This window comes from Erythrolamprus reginae, chromosome 2, assembly GCF_031021105.1.
Source record: "Erythrolamprus reginae isolate rEryReg1 chromosome 2, rEryReg1.hap1, whole genome shotgun sequence".
NCBI lineage: Eukaryota > Metazoa > Chordata > Lepidosauria > Squamata > Dipsadidae > Erythrolamprus > Erythrolamprus reginae.
This window is the reverse complement of record NC_091951.1, coordinates 180,284,331-180,308,889: the sequence shown is the minus strand read 5'-3', so window position 1 is coordinate 180,308,889 and position 24,559 is coordinate 180,284,331. Positions and strand designations below refer to the sequence as shown.

General features: G+C 42.6%; 1 protein-coding gene across 3 annotated transcripts in view; it reads left to right on the top strand.

Moving 5' to 3' along the window:
- Positions 1-202: 202 nt before the first annotated feature.
- ANKRD52 (ankyrin repeat domain 52) overlaps positions 203-24,559 on the top strand; it is a 71,230-nt gene continuing 46,873 nt past the window's right edge. Inside the window, exons 1-6 of one of the 3 annotated variants that reach the window (XM_070740564.1) lie at positions 203-728; positions 11,361-11,444; positions 16,026-16,104; positions 18,553-18,623; positions 21,122-21,322; positions 22,712-22,799. In XM_070740564.1, the coding sequence (XP_070596665.1) occupies positions 702-728; positions 11,361-11,444; positions 16,026-16,104; positions 18,553-18,623; positions 21,122-21,322; positions 22,712-22,799 (550 nt within the window). In that variant the 5' untranslated portion in view covers positions 203-701. The remainder of the gene's footprint in view (positions 729-11,360; positions 11,445-16,025; positions 16,105-18,552; positions 18,624-21,121; positions 21,323-22,711; positions 22,800-24,559) is intronic. The other 2 variants (XM_070740566.1, XM_070740565.1) reach the window with 2 other exon arrangements.

Below are 24,559 nucleotides of genomic sequence, written 5' to 3'. Positions count from 1 at the left end.
TCCTCACAAAGTAAACTCCAGATCTTCGCAGAAAACTGTAGTTGGGAGGGTTTTTTGGGGGGCAATATTCCGGTATGGTAATCGTTGCCACTGGCTTTTGCTTCGAATTGTTTTCAAACTTTTTCAAAACTTCCCACTCTAACCCCGGCCTCCCAATCCACAACCCTCCCGGGCTTTAACTTTTCGAGTCCCAAATCACCCCGACGTTAGCTGTTGCAGCGCCAGTTTCCCCGACGCGGCCTTTTTTATTCGCCCGGGTTGGGACCCGCAGCTGTTTGCACGAGACACGTGTGTGGCCATGCTTCCCGGAACCAGGCCTTGACTCGGCCCCGTCCCTTGGGCTTTCACGCTCCAGCCAGGAACCGCTGGTTAAGCACGCAGGCCCGGCGGGCGAAAAAAACGACCCGGGGAGCTAGAGGAGACGGGAGCAAAAGCTGCAAGAGAGAGCCCGGTTTCAGGGGCTCCCCGGCCTGGTTCCCCGGGGGCTGGGAGGAGCGGCTGGGCGGGCTTCCCCGGCAGGGGTCGCTACGTCGGCAGGGCCGGCCTGCTTTCCTTCCTCCGGTGGGCGGGCTGAGTTCCTCCCCGCCCGCCGCCCCACAAGCAGCCCGAGGGCGCCGCGGCAGCCGAAGCGCGATCGATGCCGGGAGCGCGGAGGAGAAGGCGGCGGCGCTGCTGAGACGGGGGGGCGGCCCCGCCCGGAGATGGGGATTCTCAGCATCACGGACCAGGTACGGCGGGCGCGGGGGAAGAAAGCGCCTCCGCCGGACCCTTTTCCCCGCTCCGGCCTCGTCCCTTCCCCCCTCCCTCTCTTCTGCCTCGCTTGCTGGGCCGCCGCGGCCGCTACGCCAGCCGGGGGATGCACGGCCTAGTTTGCAGAGCCGCCCACTTGGCTTTCAGCGGCAGCAAGCTTGGCTTCTTTCCTCGGCGTGCAGCGCGGGGGCCTCGAGATGGAGGGGGGGAGGGGGGGGGTTGCAAGCGAGAGTCGGCGGGGTTGGCCTGATCCCCGGCCAGATGCTACCAAGCCTCCGTATAGAAGGCCGGCGGCGGTGCCCGGGTGGAGAGCCCGGCTGTTTTCCCGCCTAAGAAGAAAAGAGTTCTTGCCGCCCTTTTCGCCGGCGCGCTTGAGCTGCGCCTGTTTTTCCCGTCCCCCCAGGCAGCCCTTTCCCACCGGCTGCCTCTTGTTTCGGGCCCTCTGTTTCTGCCCGCGGGCTCTCCCCCTCCCTGCACCCCCCTCTCTCCGCTTTCTGCAGCGCGGGGGCTTCTACCCAACCTAGGCAGGTCTTCGTCCTTAGCAGCGGCCTCCCACGAAAAGGGAAATTATTTTGCAAGCCTTGTTTAGTTAATTTCTCCTAGCATCACATTGGAGAGGAAAAAGAGGATTTGGGCCTAGTGGAGCTTTAAAGTGTATTTTGCATTACTGTAGTTCTTAAAGATACAGAATCCTTCTCAGCTCATGTATTTTGTGCCTTGCCTTTCCCTCAGGAGCTAGAGGACCGATGGTGGCATAATAAGAGGACTCTCTCCTCCAGTTTTTCCCCCTTAGCAATAACCCTCTTGTGTGTTTGTGCGTGCCCTCGTGTATCTGGCATATCCAGCAAATTTGCCTTTTTAATCCTTATTCTCCATAGCTGCATCCCTTTCCGCTTTATCCTCTGACTGCCACATTTTTTTTGAGGGGGGGGAGAGGTACTCTTAGTACTTGGTTCACATGGGGCAAGATAACCAGTAGGAGATTCAAGCATTTTTACTTGTCCTGAAATACATGTTTAAATCAGTGGATGAGGCCAAATAATTTATTTCTGGCTAAGTATCTAGTCACACTTTGGGTGAAGCTGTATTTTGATAGGTTCAGCCTCAGAGAAATCTGTTTTCCTGGCTGTTTTGGAACACTTTGGAAGATAGAACTTAACTCCTGTGGGGGGTTTTCCCCAATATGCCGCTGCCATGTTTGTGATTTTCTTGGTCCATTTCTTGTAGAATTTCCTGTCCTTTGCATCTCTCATAATCTGCATTTATTTTCATTTGAATTTTTCCTGGGAATTTATTCACATTGTTTCTTGTGCAATATCCATATATCTATAGCACTTTGGGCTGTGGTAGTAGCTGAATGTTGACCATTTACTTTCATGGTATCCTAAATGGAATTATTTGGCTTTGTTTTGTGGGTTCCTTTGAAAGTTGTAACTTGTCTATTTTTAATCTTAGTCTTAATTGTATGTAGCACAGTGTTCAGTTGCTCATCTTGCAGGGTTTAAATGAAACTTCCAAGTAGTATGATTGCATATTCACATCATATACTACTTCTCTTTCTTAATGCAGAAGACTATGATTTGATTTTAGCTTAACATGTTATATGAAGGCAGCCATTTATCCACTAAACTAAAAGTCATGTTCATCATTTACAGTGTTCTGATACTTTGTGCATAATAGAAACATTTTAATAACCAACCTAGTTTCAGGGTCTTTTTCTTTTTATTGGATGGACATTTTTGCTACAAAGTGGTTTTACTATAGTCTACTGAGTTTTAAGATATGCATTTATTAGGATTGTGATGAAGGGATTTCTTGTCCTGGTTACCAGTTGGTATAAGGTTGTTCAGAGGCAGCTCTGACTTGTTTTCCTACATTGTAATGCAAAATATTGAAATGGAATTTTAACAGAAATACACGTAGACCTCTTCATCTAGATAAAAGAAGTTCGATGTTCCAAAAAATATAGTCGAAGATACTTGTTTTGAAGTGAAATATAAATAACAATATGTGACAAATATGAGTCAGCAGTGTGGTACAAAAGAGTCATAATTTTCAGCTGCATCAGTAGAAATATAATTTGCAAAACACAGAAAATAATTTAATGCGCTCTGCACTTGTCAGGCCCAATACTGTGCTTCTGGGAATTACACTAAGAAGGATCAGAGAAGGGTAAACAACATGGTAATGAAGCACGAAACTTAAATCTGACAAAAAGAATTTGAAGGAAATAAGCATGAATTGGATTGTTGCACCGGAAGTGTCTTGCTCTGTGTTGTCATCCCAATGTGCAGGATGCAAAGTAATTGTAATAAAGCTATAACAGATTCAAGTTGAATATAATAAAACAACAGTAAAAAAAATGTTCAGGCAATATTGAGCAACATTTTCGTGAATGTATCTAAATAGAGGCTGCATCTATTGAGGTTGCTTTATATCTGCTGGACTCCTACGTATGGATGGATTCAATGGTATAAATGGTCCCTTTGAACTTTCTGATTTTAATTCTTTGGATCCTATGGCCCCAGCAGATGGAATCAATGTCTTAGTTTATATCTACCTTGTATGAGTATTGATACTATTTGTATCCTGCTTTTCCTGCCCCCAAAATCTGGAAGGCAGCAGGTTATCTATCCTACATGTAGAGTTTTAAGTATTTCCCTTACATCAGTTAGGTATAGCTCGCCCTTGACTTACAACTACAATTGAGACTAACCTTTTTGTTGCTGACAACTATGGAACAAGGCAGTTGTGAGCTGTGTCTCATTTTATGGAGGGTTTTTTTTGCCACAGTTGTTAAATGAATCACTGCAATTGTTACGGGAATCTGGCTTCCTCCATTGGCTTTTTTTGTTGGTAGCTGACTGGGAAGATTTACAAATTGGTGATCATGTGATTCCCAGACAGTGCAATTGTCTCATATGCATGCCAGGTGCCAAGCCCCAGAATTTTGATCATATGACCATGGGGATGCAACAGTCATAAGTATGAAATGTGGCTGTGACTTTTTCAGTTCTTTTGTAAGTGGTCTCTAAATGATTGGTTGTGACGAATAGTTGTATACAGAATATTTGTATATAGTATAGCGTTCCTAGGAGGCTTGTACACACAAACAGAAATATTGCTTCATCCATTTCTTTGAGCTGGAAGTCAGCAAGTGTCTCTTTAAAATATAGACTGCATTAGCCAATTAGAATTACAATAATTCTAATTTAAAGCTACATGCCAATTTTGTGAGTTAATTTTTAATTCTCAGAAAAATCCTAGGTTTCTAAATTATAATGTCATTAGATTCTCCACCCCCACCCACATGCCCTTTCTGGCTGAATGGCTTAAAACATCAGTCTAGAATTTAAAATATTTTATTCCATTAACCTGATTTATATAGATGGAGAGTTAATGTGAAGTTTTCAAGGTTCAGCATATCTGATAAAAGTTATGCATTTAATTTAGATTTTTTTTGTGTGGCCAGCACAGCCTTTACCTTAAGGACAGTGGGTATTATATCATACCAGTTGCTCCAGGAACTACATAGCCCAAGATTGTAGGGCATGATGGGATCTATTTTTTTTTTAAAAAGTGCATTCCATATGGATGACTCATCTTTCCCCTTTTATCCTCCCTCCTTTTGCCATTGTGTCTAAGGTCTTGGAGGGAAGTAAACCCGGGTTAAATGCTCCGGGTTTGCTAGTACCTTTCAGTCTTGGGAGAGCCTATTGTGAAGGAGCATGGGGCTCCACCACCAGATGCTGCCATTTGGGTTCTTTTACCTTCTGTGCATGCACAAAGTGTTCTGTGTATGCGCAGAGGGTAAAAGAAGCCAAATGGTGGTGTTTGGTTGGGTGGGCAACGCTCCCTTAGCAACCGGCTCTCCGACGACTGAAAGGCACGAGCGAACCGGGAGTATTTCACCCTTAAGTAAATCTGAGCGAATTGAAAGACTTTTCTGAAAAGAGATGCAGTAGCTGAAGGTTTTCCTCTGGAAGATGAGAGGAACAGATGGGATTAGATCTGCCTTGTACTAGGCTGTGCTGAGCGTGTAGGAGGACCAGGAGGGTATTCAGTACAGTTCTCTGTTGTATATATATATTTTCTTTTCTTTTATCTCTCTCTCTCTCTTTTGTGGAGGATTGCAGTTAGAGTAATGTCAGGAATATAAGGGAGTTATCTTGTTTGTATTCTTTGATTACATTTCTCTTTGGTGTAGGACTTGCATACAGCAAAGTATTTCTTTGTTGTTGTTGTTGTTGTTGTTGTTGTTGTTGATTTCTAAACCACCACAGTATCCTAATACAATCCTTACCAGTAATAGTGTATAAAGATAATCCATATCTATGCATAACACCGTAATGTAACAGTTTCAAAAATTAGAAATAATCTTTCCCTCTCTCCCTCTACACACACACACTGCCATTCCCCAATAAATTGTGTTTTAAAGCCACCAATTACAACTACACCTTACTTCTTGGAGGAGACTGTTTCATTAAGCCATTAGTAAAAAAAAAAAAAAAAAAAAAGCTTTTCCTGGCATATAACCCCCCCCCCCCAATCAATTATGGCCAAATGCCAAGCCATATAAGACTTTATGAGTTAAAAGCAGCTATTTAAACTGCACCCAGAAATATATTGGCAAGCAAAGTATTGTTTGTAGCATAGGTGTAATGTACTTAGGGCATCTAGTGCTACTTAATCCACATGTTGTTTTATTTTGTACCAGCTGCATTTTGAATGATCTTTAGAGGCCTCTTCATACAGTATTGCACCTTGTAGTAGTCTAAGCAGATGATAATTGGGAACATTGTATCACTGAAAGAGGGTCCTCCTATTCCATATGGGGCTACAGTTGGTACATTAACCAGAGCCAGGTGCAAATGCCCCCTTGGTCAGTACTTCCACTTCCCTTTCCATGTACTTTTGCAATAAAATATGAAGATATGTATGCTAAAAAACCCTCCTTCATAAGTCAGGAGCGGTATGGATCTAGCCCATGATAGACAAATGTTTATGATTGTTATCCAAATATAAAATTATAGACTTCCCTTTTATTTCTTAAGGATAAGCCTCAACATGTTGTAAAAGTCTTTGATCTTCTGTCCATTTATCACTGCATTCCATACTTGCAGAGATTCAAGTTAAAAAATACTGAGGTGCTGTCTTTATTAAACTTTAATAACATTAGAAACATGCTATGTAGACATATAATCTTCTATCTCTCTATATATACAAGGTTGTATGTATGTATGCTTCAGACTTATTCTGGAATGCCTTTCAACCAGACTTGGTACACATGTTACTATCTGGCGAAAAATACTGTGGGGGTAAGGCACCCTACCACCGTGGGAATGGCCTTTTGGAACAATGGTCGTGTTCTGTACACTGGCCTTTGATTGAGCGTATCATGACCTAAGTCCCACCTCGGTCTGCAATGCCCACAGACTTGCAAGGAACATCTTTGGCCTGTGTTCCCAGGTTCATCCTTCACCCCAACTGAGGCCTAGGTTCCCTCACACAGTAAGCCTATGAAGCAAAGGGAGCCTGATTAGGCCAGTAGAGAGGCCTTTGATTAAGCGCGCCATGGCCTAAGTGGACCGCCTACCTCCACCTCATGCGGTGGCCCAATCTCACAGGGAACAGCTTCGGCCTGTATTCTCAAGATTGTCCTTTGCCCCAACTGAGGCCTAGGTTCCCTCACACAGTAGGCCTATGAAGCGAAGGGAGCCTGATTAGGCCAGTACAGAGGCCTTTGATTGAGCGTGCCATGGCCTAAGCGGATCATCCACCCCCACCTCATAGCTTCGGCCTAGGTTCCCAGGATTGTCCTTATTCCCAACTCATTTTATGAAGGACAGGACCATCCCAGCCAAGGTGAAACAGGTATGGAGGCCAGAGAGGAGACCCAGCCTATGGAAGAGGCGCAACATGGGCCAACTCAGAGATTATTATTATTATTATTTATTATTTATTAGATTTGTATGCCGCCCCTCTCTGAAGACTCGGGGGGGGGGGGCTCACAACAGTAATAAAAACAAAATAGTAGTGGAACAAATCTAATTTTAAAAAAACATATAAAACCCTATCATTATTTAAAAAACCAAACAGCACATTCATACCAAACATAAAACAAAGTATAAAAAAGCCTGGGGGAAAGGTGTCTCAACTCCCCCATTCCTGGTGGTATAAGTGAGTCTTGAGTAGTTTACGAAAGACAAGGAGGGTGGGGGCAGTTCTAATCTCCGGGGAGAGTTGGTTCCAGAGGGCTGGGACCGCCACAGAGAAGGCTCTTCCCCTGGGGCCCGCCAAACGACATTGTTTAGTCAATGGGACCCGGAGAAGGCCAACTCTGTGGGACCTTATCGGTTGCTGGGATTCGTGCGGTAGCAGGCGGTTCCGAAGGTACTCTGGTCCACTGCCATGTAGGGCTTTAAAGGTCATGACCAACACTTTGAATTGTGACTGGAAACCTATCGGCAGCCAATGCAAGCCACGGAGTGTTGAAGAAACGTGGGTGAATTTTGGAAGCCCCACAATGGCTCTCGCAGCTGCGTTCTGCATGATCTGAAGTTTCCGAACACTTTTCAAAGGTAGCCCCATGTAGAGAGCGTTGCAGTAATCGAACCTCGAGGTGATGAGGGCATGAGCGACTGTGAGCAATGACTCCCTGTCCAAATAGGGCCGCAACTGGTGCACCAGGCAGATCTGGGACAATTTATGTTCCAGTCCCAGTCCCAGTTTGAGAAAATGGTAAAATGAGTGGTGGCAGAGGCAGGGGGAAGTGCTTTTAAATCCCCCAGCTATCCACACTATGATTTGACACTATAGATAATGATTGGGATAAATAAATAAACAAACAGGCAACGCTGGGTCATCAGCTAGTGAAATAAGAAAGCAGCAACATTCTGTCTGAGATGGCAATAGTATAAAAAGATGTTAAACACATTTTTAAATCTGTATGCTTCACGACAATTGAGTAATGTCTTTAGGTCAGTTTTGGGCCATTTCTGAAAATGTTGGCATTTGTTGAGATTATTTAGAAGAAGCAACTAGAATAGAATGTTTCAATACCCCAAACTAATGCATGAGATCTAGGCTGGTGATATCTCAACCACAAAATTTATAATGCTGTAAGCAGATATAATGTAACTATTCAGCTACCTTTCTGCAGTTTTTGACTATAAAACATAATAACTTTCCTTAATTGTCATTGAACAAAAAGCTTATTACCTTGCCTACATTTATTTTGAGAAAGATGTTGAATCCTCCTGGACAGAGTCTATGATGTCAATTAGATTGATGGCTCTCAACCTTTCTTCACCACCAACCCCCTTTAAATACCTTTTGTGGCCATGGAACACCAAGACTTAACTTTTAGCTTGCCATCTCCACTTTGAATTGTCCCAACTTATTTAGGGTAGGAAGAAAATTGCCACACTTCTGTATTTCCAAGAAGCAAGGGGGGAATGGAAGATAAGAGATGCTACTTTGGAACAGCCTCCCAACAGAGATCAGGCTGGCCCTTTCCTTAAATTCCTTTCAGAAGCAAGTTAAAGATTGGTTTTTATTGTTGTCCATCAGTCAGTAAATGTTGCCATCTTTTAATTTTTATCGTTCTCATTCACAGTTTTTATTTGGTTTGGTGGTGTGATGTACATTTATTTTACTCACTGTGGTGATTTTCATGTTTTTCATATGGTGTTAGCCACTGTATGGTGAGATGTAAATTAATTAAATTAATATAATAACTATTATATTAATAACTATTATATTAATAACTATTATATTAATAGTTTTAGTAGTAAACACACTGTCATACATTTCTTTGATATGCAAATATACTCATTGTGGCATAGCATTGTGTGCAATTGTTTGCTCTTTGTGTGTGAATGTAGCCATTCATTTTGTCTGTCCAACATTTCCCAGGATCAAGAATGCAGAATGGGACCTTGGAGTGACATGTCCCCAAAGTTTAGGATGAGACTACAGTTGTTGCTGAACTGTAGTTTTTAAAGTGACTGAAGAATGATGATACACAAGAATAATCATGTTAACTACAATGCAATGAGTACATATGATTTATTAATAAATTATGTATTAGTCTGTATTTGTTTAATACTTCTTCCATCACATAGTTACACTGAGACTTGTCCAGATCTTTTCCACTTGGTGTATAACCTGTTTGTATAACCAAGTGCAATTTATCAGGAAAAAAAGGGCTGGGCATCATTAGGTCAGTTTGTACCTAGGAAGAAAATGAAGTATATAGTCAGGCTGCTGCAGGCTTCCTTTTCCATCATGGAGAAAAGCCAACAATCACATGGAAGATATGGTTGTGGACATAAAACACTAATTATTCTACTGCATTTGTTCAAGTTCAGTAGCCTATAGACTGCATAGGTGTTGCGTGTGGGCTGTTGTATAGGATGGAAGACTTTGTGTTCACTGCTCACATAAGTATTCATATTCCTGGAAGGAGGCAAGTAAGCAGGTGCAAGAGGATAGAATTTGAAACTGTTGAATCTCCACTATGTTTTGCATCAGAGGTATTAAAAAGAGCTTTGAGGCATGTTATGTTACGCCACAATATTTGTTAATTTTTTTACTTAGAGTGTTGTGTAAACATCAATGTGGTGATTTAGAAACCGTGATATAACTTTATGTAATTATTTAAAATATGTCATGGAAAGTTAACAATCCATAAAAAAAAAAACCTTAAATTACAGTACATTTAAACAAACAAACAAACTGATTTGCAGGTTCATGTATCGTGGAATTGATAGGAAGTGTCCATTTTTGGATAGAAATTGGTGAAAGGAAGTCTCCATTTTTAACTAAAAGGTTTTACTGACAATTTGATCCTTTTGGCTTTCTGATTCATAAACGGGGTGGGGGAATAAGTGACCAAGTAAGGTTGGTTTGAGACCAAAATTCCTGTTGCTAAATGAGGTAGTTGTGAGTTTTGCCCCATTTTACAAACTTTCTTGACACATTTAAGTGAATCATTGCAGTTAAGTTAGTAACATGTTCGTCAAGTGAATTTGGCTTTCCTATTGACTTTGCTTGTCAGAAGGTCGCGAAGGGGAATCACATGACCCCGGGACACTGCAGCCATCATAAATACAAGTCAGTTGCCAAGCACCTAAATTTTGATCATGTGACCATGGGGATGCTACAATGGTTGTAAGTGTGAAAAAGGGTCATAAGTCAAATTTTGTCAGTGACGCTGTTTAAGCATTCACTAAACAAATGGTTATAAGTTGAGGACTACAGGACAAGAAGTACAACCAGGAGTACCGGTTCTATTTTTTTATTTTTATAATAAGGTTACATTAATAGAATCTTGCAAGACTGAAATTATTTCTCCTTTCCCTTTCTGGGATACTAGGGAGGGTTTCTTTTGAAACATTTCCCATGCTATTCCCTCTTCTATGGCTGGGACATCTTTTACCTAGAGTTGTCTAGTCTGTGGCTCTCCTTCCTGTCTCCAGCTTCATTCCTGCATACCATTATAGATCTTGATGATGCAGATCAACAGATGTAAAATCCTACCTTACATCCCATGGTCTTGGCAAGTGGCACAGGAAAGTCTATGCCAAAATGTCTGTCTGCTTCAAAGATCACCATATGACGTACAGCTTCCGTTTTCTTTTTCTTTTCTCTTTTGGCTTGAAGCAAAGATTTATTGCAGCATAATCAGCGGTGTGTTGTTTTTTGTGTGCTACAACACATTTATTCCTTCTGTACTCTTTGCAGGCAGGTATTAGAAAAGAGCAGAATACATAGTTGCCACAAATAATGGGATTGCCAAAATGATCATGAACCCTTATGTCTATAGTGGAGAGGAAAGGCCAAAAAGATCTACAATAGTTTTTTTCTTCTGCCATCATCTTAAAGAAATTTGTGCATATGCTACCACGGTCATTTTGTCTACTGTATCCTCTTCATCAAATGGTGGTACAGGTTATTGTGTGACTAGAGAATTACAAGCCGAGATGATCAGAAAAAAACTAGCAGGTTTGTTTTCCAGTTCATTTGGAAGTGGAATTTTGGTTGTAAGTTGTGATGCTATAAGTCGAGGCACCCATTTTAATGGACTCAATTTTTACAATGGTTTCTATGGCAGTTGCAAATCACACTGTTGTAAGTGCGAAGGCATTCTCCTGAATGGATAACTTTTGTGGAAACCGATCATATGAACACAGGATGCTGCAATCAGTCATAAAATGTGAGCTGGTCATAAAATGTGAGCCGGAGGCCAAGTGCCTGAAGTATGGTCATGTGACTGAAGGGGGTCAGACATTTTAGGATAACCGGAAGTGGTTTGCAGAAGGTAGAGCATCTTTTCTGAGGCTATCGTAACTCCAAATAGTCTTTAAACAATCATTCATAAGGAGTGTAGCCAGAATTCCAGTTATTTTCTGTGAGCAGCTATGACATTAAAAGTCAAAAGCTAAGGATTAAATCACATCACCCCTTCTGCCTAGGGACTTAGGATACAGTGGATTTTTTTTTTTTAAAAAAAAATCTTTGCTCAGATTTGTGGGTTTCTGCTATTAATGCTTTGGGTTTTTTTCTTCACCATTCTCAATTTAATCACTATTTTCTGTCTTTTTCAGCCTCCTCTGGTCCAAGCCATTTTTAACCGTGATATAGAGGAGGTACGGTCATTACTGAGTCAGAAGGAGAATATCAATGTGTTGGTAAGTCTTGGAATAACTTGTGGTATTTCTGCTTCTCTTGGCTGTGCATACACAATGTCGGGCTTCCAAGTAACACCCCAAATGAAAGAAAGCTCAGAATCTTGAGTTTCCTCAAAGTTCCATTTTATTGGAGATGTCATATTGGCACATCTGGGAAAAACTGAATCTGAAAGCTTCTGGTTTTCCACACCCAAAAGAAAGTTCAAGTCCCTTCCCCAATACACACATGTCCATCATATTGCTCACTCAATGCACTGTCCCAACTGGAGATACCTCCCAGGAACACCCCTCCAGGTGCAGGGTAGAGTGACCTTGACTCTCAGGAGAAAGGAATGTTATTTTGACTATCCGAGTCTACGGAGAGGGGCGGCATACAAATCCAATAAAAAAAATAAAAATAAATAATAATAATAATAATAATAATAATAATAATAATAATAATAATAATAATAATAATCTTCCCACTCACACAATTCCCCACTCCCAGTTTCCCACAGCACTAAATGTGGCAGGCCTGAAGAGCCAATGCCCAAGATGATTTCCAGGCCTGACACACAGTATATTTCCCCAAAATTGTCTTTTCCTTCTAGCTGGATATTTTATGTTGCCTTTATCCCCTAAACATCACATATTAGACATTAGATATGACATGCCCACATCTTAGAGTCTGGGTTTGGCTGGGTTTTCAGTGGGCCTTTTTCAAACTGTTTTTCATATCTTGGCATTGGTTCCAGATTTGTAAAACAATTACAATCACAAAATAATTCTAAGGTTGTTGTAGTTATAAATAGAAAAGATAGCAAAGTACTTTGTATATTCAGAATTAGTGCATAGCAGAAGGGATTGTTCATTATTGGTAAATAGCGACTTTGTTGGGAATTGGCTGCACAGTACCAGATGTATTGGTCTAGTTGTACTGAGCAGTGGGTGGTACCGGAATTAGCAGTTGTGTTTGGCATGAAGCGTGTTCTGGATTAGTCTTGTGGTCTCTGAGTGAGAACAGCTTGTGTTATAGGTTTTTAAAATTTTATTCTTGTTCATCCCTTTTCGCTTTTCATTTCATTCTGGCTCATTTAGTAGAGGCACGTATACAATACATGCCTATTCAATACATAAATCTTGCCAGACAATTTGTGCTACTTATCAGCTGCTTTGACCTCGGGACCAGAGAGTGGGCTGGAGAGTGATATTTGGAGTGCCAAAATCCATCTGTATTGCATTCACTTTGAGTAAGATTATTCTTTTAATTGGCGCTGAGTTTTCAAAACTTTTTGCATCTGTTTCTAGGGGCCCAGGTAATCCTTGATTTATGACCACAGTTGGGATTAGAATATTGGTTGCTGAGCAAAGCATAATTAAGCAAGATTCCATGTGATAAGCTTCATTCAACAACTACAACCCCAGCAATTTCCTGGTTTCTTAAGTGGGCAGAAAGGGATGCAGTGGCTCAGTGGCTAAGATGCTGAGTTTGTCAATCAGAAAGGTCGGCAGTTCAGCAGTTCAAATCCCTAGCACCGCATAACAGGGTGAGCTCCCGTTACTTGTCCCAGCTTCTGCCAACCTAGCAGTTTGAAAGAATGTAAAAAATGCAAGTAGAAAAATAGGGACCACCCTTGGTGGGAAGGTAACAGTGTTCTGTGCACCTTTGGCATTTAGTCATATTGGCCACATGGCCATGGAGACGTCTTTGGACAGCAGATTTGGGAATAGCTAGCAGATATGTGCGAGGGGAACCTTTACCTTTAAGTGGACAGAGTGAAAGAGTCACCTACCAAAGAATTTCAGCTCAAAAGCCTGCAGGGAGAATTCCAATTCTGTTACTGCAGCCTGCCAAAGGATCCCCCCCCACCCTTTTCCATGGACAAAGCAGAAATCCTTCCTGGGGCTAAAAGGGACGGAGACTTCAGTCTTCCTTCAACCCCTTCCTTTGCAGTCTTTCTTGCCTGCAAATTCCTAACAGAATTTCTGGGGAAGTCTGCAGAGAGGATTGCAAGTGGTTGTGGGGCCCTTGGCAGTCAGGCCACTCTGGTTGGCAGTCTGGTTGTCAAGCAGTAAATCTGGCTGGCAGTCTGGTTGCCAAGCACTTGTAATGCGGTCATGTAATTGTGGAGGGGACTGCAGTGAGGCTTTAAGATGGCCAGAAGTGCTTTGTGGTCCGTAAAGCAGCCTTTACAGCTGTCGTAATTTGGAATGGCCTTTAAATGACCCGTGGCAAGTTGAGGACTTTCTGTAATGAAAGCTACAGTTACTGAAGTAACTGCCAGTTGCAGACAGTCCTCTATTGGCAACCACGTTTGAGCCCAACATTCCTGTTGCTAAGCAAGGCAGTCGTTAAGTGAGTCATGCCCCATTTTATGGCTTTTTACCACCGTTATTAAGCAAATCACTACAGCTATTAAGTGAATCATGCAGTATTTAGGCAAATCTGCCTTGCCCCATTGACTTAAATTGTTAGAAGTTCCCTAGAAAGGTTGCTAATGACAACCTCAGAACCCTGGGAGACCGCAACCCTTGTAAATACATGCCAGTTGCCAAGCACTTGGAGTTTGATCACATGACATGGGATGCTACACTGGTCATAACTGTAAGAACATCCTATAAGTCATTTTTTTCAGTGCCATTGTTACATAACAGTCTTTAAGTGACTGGTTGTAAGTCAAGGACTACCTTTGGAGCATCTGTCACAAGTTCAGACAGTTAATAAGCAGCCACACGTTAATTTGAGGCCTGCCTGTACACATTTGTAATATTGCATGCTGTACAGTTGCATTCTTATTTAATGTAGTGGGATTGACTCTGATTTTCACCACTCGACTGGCTAGTTAGATGTCGATTTATATGTCAGAAAGCAGAGACTTGAGTAGAAATATTTTCTGCAGGAGGTTTTCCAGAGCTAAAGTTTCCCACTGAAAGCATTCTAATTCAGGTGAATTTGGGTCTGGAGAGTTGTATGAGATTTTGTTATTTTCTTGTCTATTGCTCAATGTTCTTTCCAATATTGCAGTAAAGGTATTTTAGAGCGTTTTAAAACTATGGTTGCATTGTTAGTTGCCTTATATTTAGTTGCCTTTGCTATGCTGAAGTGGCCAAACTGAGATTAACCATCTTGCTATTAGTACACTTGCATACATGTTTTATACTATGTGCTATTCTGATTTCTGGGAAATTTGTGTATATAGTATATAATCCAGGCACATTGACAGAATGTCACTGTGTTGCTAAGGATTTAAAAGTATACACTTGAGTAATGTGAGGCATTGTTCATTCATTCGGCTTACTCTTATTTTCTTTGAATAACACAATTAAATTTAAAGCATGATTGTGCAAAAATGTCAGTAGTTGTAGACTAATTGGCTTTTTCCAAGAAACATGTTCACAGTTACTGAGTTTTATTCACCGATGAGCTGTTGGTAAGTGTTAAGAAACCCTAGAATTTGCAGAAACAATTTGAAAACACTTTGAGACATCTACTCAATTCTCTATAGTTAATTTTTCCTTGAAATTCATCAGGAAGAAAGCATCCAAGTAAAAGGTAAGATTCATGACAAAACATCTTCTAATTAAGCTCATTGAACTTGGCTAACTTAAAATGAATAACTGGATTCAAAAGAGCCAACTATATGAATTGAAAGAAGAGGTCATGATGAACTAGAGAGGGCAGTAGAATTAATTTGTACTTTATGTCTTCACAGGAGAAAAACAAGAATAGTTGGGTATACATACAAGTAGGCCTCGACTTACAGCCATTCCGTTTAGTGACTGTTCAAAGTTACTACAGTGGAATCCATTCTGGAATGTTGATCATTAGCAGAAATGTTCAGTATTCGAAACAATTTTCCCCATAAGAAATAAAGGAAATGGATTTAATTGGTTCCCAGCCTTTATTTCTTATGAGGAAAATTGATCCCTCATTTATCACAGGTGTTCCGTTCCAGGACTACCCGCAATAAAGGATTTTTTTCTCCCCCCACCCAAGACTCCAGGAAGGATGTCTTTGTGACGTCAAAGCTCCGCCCCTGGAATTACCTATTCGGTTTCCCCACCTCTGTTGGAGCCTCCCGACCAGCCGACAGCTCCAAGGCTCTTCTGCGAAGGTGACAGCCAGGTGGTGGCGCTTCTCGGCGCTCTCCCGAACTTTTGCCAAACTTCTGGGTTCGGCGTTCGGGAGAATGCCGAGAAGTGCCCGGCTGTTTCAGAAGGTGACAGACGGGCGGCAGCACCCAGCGGAGCGTCGTTTTTGCAAATTTTTTGGGGCTTGCACGCATTAATCGGTTTTACATTGTTTCCTATGGGAAACATTGTTTCGTCTTACGAACTTTTCACCTTATGAACCGTAAGACAAGGTGTCACTCTATTTAGCTAATCAAACATTGCTGCCTTTTGGCAGATAGAGTCTATATGGAAGATAGGTTTACTTGCAAGCTATTTTTGTTACCTAGTATCTGGCATGTTAGATAAAAATAAGTTTTAAAAAAACCTCATAAAAATTGTGGAAATATACAGGTAGTCCTTGACTTAAGGCTGCAATTGGAACTGGAATATATATTTAGTAACATTGATTATTTTGTTTCCCCAAATCAGGACCAAGAGAGACGAACCCCTTTGCACGCAGCTGCATACTTAGGGGACACCTCTATCGTTGAACTCCTAATACTGTCAGGTAAGGACATGCTTATTTTATCATTGGCCAAACTGTCAGGGATTTAGTATTGGGGTGGTAATCAAGTTTCTATAGAGTCCTTTCGTTGGCTTTTAATAGGAGAGATCCAGATGTAGACTTCAGCAAAGCCTCTGGCAATCTTTTTAAAACAGGAAATATAATGCTCTGTGACTTAGATGGTCACAAAGAATGAACGAGAGAGCTCATAAAGCATTATCATGCCTTCCACCTTAAAAATGCTGTAGCTAGCAGATTGCTGTTAGTAATATTCTTATTGCTAGTCATGATTCTCAAGAAGCGGAGATTTATGGAAATGTTCTCATTCTGTTCAGTGAAGCTATTTTAAAACTTGACAGCCCTGTATACTCTTAACTCTTCCTGTGTAGGTTGCAAGGCTGAATTAGCCTTCTGGGCAGCAGAATCAACACAGATGGTTTTTGATCCATGTGCTAAATCTTTCCAAATTAACAGCCATAAAAAACACTGGCTCGTGATAACCTAAAGCAAGCGATAGTCTTTGAAGACTGCCAGCAACATTACCCACATAGGGTATTTTTCTTTAAAAAAAAATCTACATGAAAATTAGAATGAGCATTTATACTTTCAGTTTTAGACTGATTTTCTAGTTATTGATGCTTACGAGTGCAGAAAAGAGCAACAAAGATAATTAGCGGGCTGGAGGCTAAAACATTTGAAGAACGTTGCTGGAATTGTAGTTGTCTAGTCTAGAAAAAAAAAGCTAGAGGTGACATGATAGCAGTGTCCTAATGTTTGAGGGGCTGCCACAAAGAAGAGGGGGTCAACTTATTTCCCAAGGATTCAGAAGGCAAGACAATGGAGAGAAGCAACCTGGAACCAAAAGAAATTTCCTGTCAGTGAGAACAGTTAAGCAGTGGAACCTCTTGCCTTCTGAAGTTGTGAATGCTTAATCACTGGAGACTTTTAAGAAGAGGCTGCACAGACACTTGTCTGGAATTGGCTAGGGCCATAATGGCGAACCTGCTAGACCCTCTGTAGGCATATGAGCCATAGCTCCAGCTCAGTTCCACCACGCATTCATGCGCATCTGCTGCCGGACAGCTGACATTGGGGTCTCTGCTATGCATATTGGGGGGAGGGTGGCAGGGTGAATGCAGGAGATATGCACAAGGCTCGTGCTGGAGGGGTATGTGTGCCCCCGTGGCCTGCTTTTTGTCCCATGAGGCTGCAGAGAGGCCTGCTAGGCCCAAAATGGAGTGCTGGAGTGGTGGTGTGGTGTGATCCCGCCCGCGGTCTGCTTTTTGTCCCATGAGGCTGCAGAGAGGCCTGCTAGGCCCAAAATGGAGTGCTGGAGTGGTGGTGTGGTGTGATCCCGCCCGCGGTCTGCTTTTTGTCCCATGAGGCTGCAGGGAGGCCTGCTAGGCCCAAAATGGAGTGCTGGAGTGGTGGTGTAGTGTGATCCCACCCGCAATCTGCTTTTTGTCCCATGAGGCTGCAGAGAGGCCTGCTAGGCCCAAAATGGAGTGGTGGTGTGGTATGACCCTGGCCGTGGCCTGTTTTTTGTTCTGGGAGGCTTCAGGGAGGCCTGGTAGGCCCAAAATGGAGTGCTGGAGTGGTGGTGTGGTGTGACCCTGCCCGCGGCCTGCTTTTTATCCCCGGAGGCTTCAGGGAGGACTGCTAGACCCAAAATGGGGGATGGGACACACCCCTCACGGCCTGCTTTTGGTCCCAGGCAGCTGTAGGGAGGCCTGTTAGGTTCAAAACAGGGTTTGTGGGGTGCAGTGCTATCCCCTACAGTGGCCCATTTTTGGTCCCAGGAGGCTGCAGGGAGGTCTGCTAGGCCCAAAATGGAACATTGGGATGCATCACCCTACATATGGCCCTTTCTTGGTCCCAGGAGGCTTCAGAGGGCGGGGGCAGTGGGAGCAAGTGTGGTTGTGTGTGCGTGCAGGGGTTAGGGCTGGTCTTGCGTACATGCCTGGAGGTTGGGGCACGTTGGGGGGATGTTGCATGTGCATTGCATTAGCTATCACTGGAATAAAGTCTGTTCCAACTTTATTAGTCTGTAAGAGGAATTGTGTGGAAATCTATGGAAGTTAGATTCTGGAGATTACATCATTCTCATATATCATTATCTTTGAAATAAATGGTGCCAATTTAGCATAGAGAATGTTTGGCAGGTAATGGGGCAACTGTTTCAATTTTCAACCACATTTTTTAAAAGACAGGGATGCCTCTTAAATGCAGTACTCATGTTCTTTCCTTATTAATCAGTTGGCAGTTTCCTTGGGAAACAGCTGTTTGGTAAATAAGCACTGGGATTAAAAATTTAAAAATGGTCTTATTGTTAACATGAAAGTCTAAGGAATGCCTTGCTATTCAATTCGGTTGAATATAAGGTTTGTTTTCTTTTCTTAATCAATCATGCTTGAGAGAACTTGCTTCATCCCTTTTCTTTTCTTTGGATAGGTGCTAACGTCAATGGAAAGGACACTCTTTGGCTAACCCCGTTACACCGTGCTGCAGCTTCTCGTAATGAGGTAAATGTCAGACCTTTCACAGGGTGCTATAGTAGTGTTCCTCGTAAAGTGACAAAATAAATTCCAGGCACCTAACATAATAAACTGCCATGTTTAGGGCCAAATTCATTTCCCCCCGTTGTCTTTTTATTTTCCGTTGTACTAAATATTTTGAGAATCGTGTAGAACAGTAGAATTTCCTTGGACACATTGGGTAGCAACACCTTTTCCGATGGTAGAGTTGAAAGAACTGCAAAAAGGCTTGCAGGGTGTTACTAAACAGTACATTTTCCCAAGGGATAAATATGTGAGACAGGAGTATAATGGTGATTGCCTTGTAGTGGCTCGTTCCTGAGCCTTCTTGTTTACTGAGGAAACCTTGTGTCTGCATTGTCACTATATGAAGGGTAAAAGAAAATCTACTTGTTTGTTGTATATACTATTTATATATTATTTAACAAATGCATTTATGTATTGCCCAATCGCAAATTTTATGTGGCTTATACAGTTAAAAAAACAAAAAAAACCCCAAATATTAGCAATACAGTAGAACCCCCGACTTACGAGACTAATTGGTTCCGGAAGGAGGCTCGTAAGTCGGAACGCTCGTATGACGAAACATTGTTTCCCATAGGAAACAATGTAAAGTCAATTAATCCGTGCAACAACACCCGCGCCGCTTCGCAGCTGTCTCCTGAAGTCGAACGCGGAAGTTAGCGTTTGGCTTCAGGAGACAGCTGCGAAGTGGCGCGCATGTTTTAAAACGTCACAGCCGGCCTGGGGGGCTCGGGGGGAAGCCCCCGAGCCCCCCAGGCCGGCTTCGACGTTTTAAAACACCCGCGCCGCTTCGCAGCTGTCTCCTGAAGCCGAACGCGGAAGTTAGCGTTCGGCTTCAGGAGACAGCTGCGAAGCGGCACGCGTGTTTTAAAAGGTTGCAGCCGGCCTGGGGGGCTTGCCAGCACCCCAGCGAGCCCCCCAGGCCGGCTGCAACCTTTTAAAACACGCGGGATACGAGCGCCAAGGAGCTGTCTCCTGAAGCCGAACGCGGAAGTTAGCGTTGGGCTTCAGGAGACAGCTCCTTGGCGCTCGTATCCCGAATGTGAGCTCGGGAGGCGAACAAAAATGTTGCTCCCCTCCCAGCTCTTATCTCGAGTAGCTCGTAAGTAGAGCTGCTCGTATGTCGAGGTTCCACTGTACTGTGATTAAAAAAAATCATACCTTTCAAATACCCTAAAATATATTTATATATGCCGTGCTTCCCCGAAAATATGACATGTCCTGAAAATAAGGCCAAGCTTGATTTTTGGGGTGGGTGTAAATACATGCCCTCCCACAAAAATAGGCCCTAGTGAAGGGGTGTGCGTGGACAGCACAGGAGCCATCCCTTCCATTCCCTGGTCAGCTAATGGCAGCTGGGCCCCTTAATTACGATCCGTGAATCAGCTGAGCTGATCCCACGCTGCCTCTCTGTTACATTTCCTTGGAGGGCGCTCCGACTAGGTAAAGTAGGGAAGGGTATAAGAGAAGGCAGCAGCTGTCCATGGTAGTCATTTTGGGTACTATGCGTTTGGAGACTGGAAATGCAATGCACAGAGCTGAAAAACATAAGCCATTGTCAGTGGCAATCACTGCAGGCAGGAAGAGAACGCACGGAGGCCAAAGGGCAGGGTCCGGCGAGTGGGCGGGGCTATATTTGGAGTATAAGATGCACCCAAATTTTCGGCCTCTTTTAGGAGAGAAAAAAGTGTCTTATATTCCGAAAAATATGGTAACTTAGTGCAAACCTAGCTGTCAGCAACTTAATCTGAAGGTTTTGTTAATTGAGGTTTCACCCATGCCTCCAAATATGGGACTTGCATCAATTATTCTTGGAGACCCTGCCCAAATTTCAGGTTATCAGAGACTTTAGGGAGAGGTACTCTTAAGATAATTGAGTCTGTTTAAGGCTACTGTATTGCCCTAGATCAGTGGTTCTCAACCTGGGTGTCGGGGCTCCTTTGGGGGCCAAATGACCGTTTCACAGGGGTCACTTAGGACCATGGGAAAAGACAAATTTCCCATGATGTTAGGAACTAAAGCTTTTATTCTGGTGCCTTGGAACATATTTTTACAATCCGACCAATCAGGCGTTTACAGTGAGGGTGTCCCTCTGACCTTCCTGCCAATCAGCTTAAAGCTCTGTTGGCAGAATTGGCGCTACACTTATGGTTGGGGTTCACCACAACATGAGGAACTATATTAAGGGGCCGCGGCATTAGAAAGGTTGAGAACCACTGCCCTAGATGAAGTTGCTCACTGTCCTTATTTTGGAATAGTTAGATCACTCTAAATTGTAGCATATTAATCTCTTCTCAGTACCTTCCATGCTACATTCCCTATTCTCTCAGGTTCTCCAGACTTTCTTTATATTAAACTCCTGTTCATAACACAGTGCTATCTCCTCACTTGTTAGTGCCTGCTTCTTTTGTGATAGTATTTCATCCAGGCTTAAAAGCTGTCTTATGTTCTTTCCCTGGCAGAAAGCACTTAACCTCCTCCTAAAGCACTCGGCAGACATCAATGCCCGTGACAAGTATTGGCAAACACCACTGCATGTTGCTGCTGCCAACAGAGCTACCAAGTGTGCTGAGACCATCATCCCGCTTCTTAGTAATGTTAATGTGGCAGACCGCACCGGCCGCACAGCACTGCACCATGCTGTACATAGTGGGCACCTTGAGGTAAGGGATGCATTCGTCCTTCCAGAGACGTTTACGCATGACTTCTCCATGGAGTAGAAATGAGGTATAATGAAGCGATGATGGACATTTGTTTTGTTGTAAATAATATTTCCCCATAAAAAAACCAATCAGTCTTTTTTTAGCCAAACAAAGAGTTACATGCTCAAACACACATAGCAGTCTCCAGCTACTATGGTTAATGAGGGGTCCTTGGCATTCTCTGAGTTTTGTTGTTTTCTTGCAGATTTTTCATTACCCAAAATAGGTAACAGCATCAGTGCTAGGAGTAGCACTGATGATGTTACCTAGTTTGGGTAAAGAAATGTTTTCAAGCTATGGTCAGTGCAAAGCACTTAGGAGCAGTCCTTCATGGCAGTAGATTTGAAGCAAGGAAAGAAGATGAGAAGATACATATCTCTTTTTAAACTGGGTTTCAACTTTATTGCAATATTTTTATTTTATTTTACTTAATTTTATTTTAAAAATGCCCATCTCCCTCATAGAGTAACTGTGGACAGTATGTAAATAGTTCTTCCTGCCGCCTTTCTACTGCTTTTCCATGTTAGAAACGTGGATACATTGCATATGATGTGAATGAAACTTTGGCTTTTGGGATAATGTAATAGTTGAAAAGACGTCTTTGTTCTTCTAGCAGTAAAATATACTGCTCAAAAAGATAAGGGGAACACAACACATCCTAGATCTGAGAATGAAATATTCTCATTGAATGCTTTGTTCTGTACAAAGTTGAATGTATACGACAGCATGTGAAATCAATTGTCAATCAGTGTTGCTTCCTAAGTGGACAGTTTGATTTCGCAGAAGTTTGATTTACTTGGAGTTATATTGTGTTGTTTAAGTGTTCCCTTTATTTTTTTGAGCAGTGTATTTCTTCTGTCCTCGACTTTTAAGCTATATAAAATTATTGGAGAATCACAGCTTGGAAGGTTAAGTTTCTTTTTGGGTAAAGAACACATAGTGTGAAACAAACCATTGGATGCATGTGAACTTTTTCAGAATGTGCCTCAGAATGTAACTAATATACAAATAACAAACTGATGCATGATTCCTTAATTAATATGAATAATAACATAATCCATCAGCCATAGGCTATTTGTCTTCCATAGCAAAGTTTAATACAGAAATAGGTAACATCTGATTTGCAGACAAGGCAAAAGGTTTTGTTATATAAGAAGAATTGACTTCCAGGTTAGCCATATCTGGATCTCATCGTTCCATTTTCTTGTGAAGTATAGATCCTGCATTTACATAAATAAAGTGAGCTATAGCATCCAGAAGGGAAGTGGCAGGAAACACCAAGTTGGTTGCCATGTGTTTTTATTTTAGATTATTTTAGATTATTTAATGCAATGTCTATCTTCTTTCTAGATGGTAAACTTGCTCTTAAATAGAGGGGCCAATCTGAGCACATGTGACAAGAAAGAGAGACAGCCAATCCATTGGGCAGCCTTTCTGGGTAAGTCCCCCTTCCACCTTTTGCATATCTCCTCTACACCCAGGATATTTGCTTAGTAAGAACAAAGGATACCCAATAGTATTGAGCAGGAGGTAGTATGTTGCTGTTGGCATACAGCTATTTCCCCACCCATTTTGTTTATTAACATTTTTATATATTGCTATACCTCAAACAGTTAATTAACAACATTAATAAAATCCAGAAACCAGTCAAGAATCTGTAAATAATGGTGACAAGTCAAAATCTTTATGAAATGTTTCCATCTTGACAGCCTTCTTAAATGGGAGGGTGCTATCTGAATGTCTGGGGTGATGCTGTTTCAAAGGAGCTTGGCACCTGTAGACAAGTGAGTAAGGAAGTATTGTTCCATCTCCTAATTCACCTACCACAACTGGCACACCAGCTGAAGCTGGGCAAAAGCTTCTCAACTTGTGAGTCCAGAAGAATCCCCGCTCTGTTCCTTTAGGGACAGTGGAACCCCATCTAGAATTAGAACTGGACCTGGCAGAGAACAAGAATTTTAAGACCACATTTTGTCAAGACTTACACTACATCCCTGGTTTGGCCAATGAGGAGGCATATATCTAATGAATCCTAATGATACCTCACTCAAACTGATGATTTCACCCAAGGATTTCATGTAGAATCCATAAATACTAGTGCAGGGATTCTCAATCCCTGGGCTGCAACCTGGTAGCAGGCAGTGGCCCATTGGGAACAAGGCCACACGAATTTCATTTGTGCAAGCAGTGGGCATTTATTTATTTATTTATTATTTGGATTTGTATGCCGCCCCTCTCCGAAGACTCGGGGCGGCTCACAACAAGTGAAACAAATCATAAATAATCCGACTAAATTTAAAATATTTGAAAATTTAAAAAAACCCATATACTAACAGACACGCACACAAGCATACCATGTATAAATTAAACATGCCCAGGGGGAGATGTTTCAGTTCCCCCATGCCTGACGACAAAGGTGGGTTTTAAGGAGTTTACGGAAGGCAGGAAGAGTAGGGGCAGTTCTAATCTCCAGGGGGAGTTGGTTCCAGAGGGCCACAGAGAAGGCTCTTCCCCTGGGGCCCGCCAACCGACATTGTTTAGTTGACGGGACCCGGAGAAGGCCCACTCTGTGGGACCTAATCGGTCGCTGGGATTCGTGCGGCAGGAGGCGGTCTCGGAGATATTCTGGTCCAATGCCATGAAGGGCTTTAAAGGTCATAACCAACAATCAGCTCCATTTGCATGTGAGCCTGCCCACTTGCGTGAAACCATCCCTCTTTCCCCCTCCGCCGCTATCATCACCATTACCAATCCACAGAGCCGGAAAGGTTGGGGACCATTGCACTAGTGCAGGTGTCGTCAAGTGGCGGCTCCAGAGTTGCATGTGGCTCTTTCATCTCTGTCGCGACAAATGGATGAAAGAGCTGCTGCCCTGTCGCGGTGGTGGTGATGGCTGAAGCCTTAGTGTTTTCTGTGGGAAACTGGTCCAAATGGCTCTTTCAGTGTTTAAGGTTGCGGACCCCTGCACAAGTGGAGAAAGAACCAAAGACTCTGAAAACACCCAGCAGTAACCATAGGGCAGTTCTTCCTCCTCCCACATGTGTGCTGGTAGTATACAAAACTTTTTCCCCAGAAAAGGTTAATGGGAGATACATTGGTAGGAACAGAGATCTAAGGCAGAACCAAGGTATCCCACATAGACAGGAGCCCAGTGAATCTGTCTCATATCAGAACAATAGTCCCAGTTAAGTAATTCTG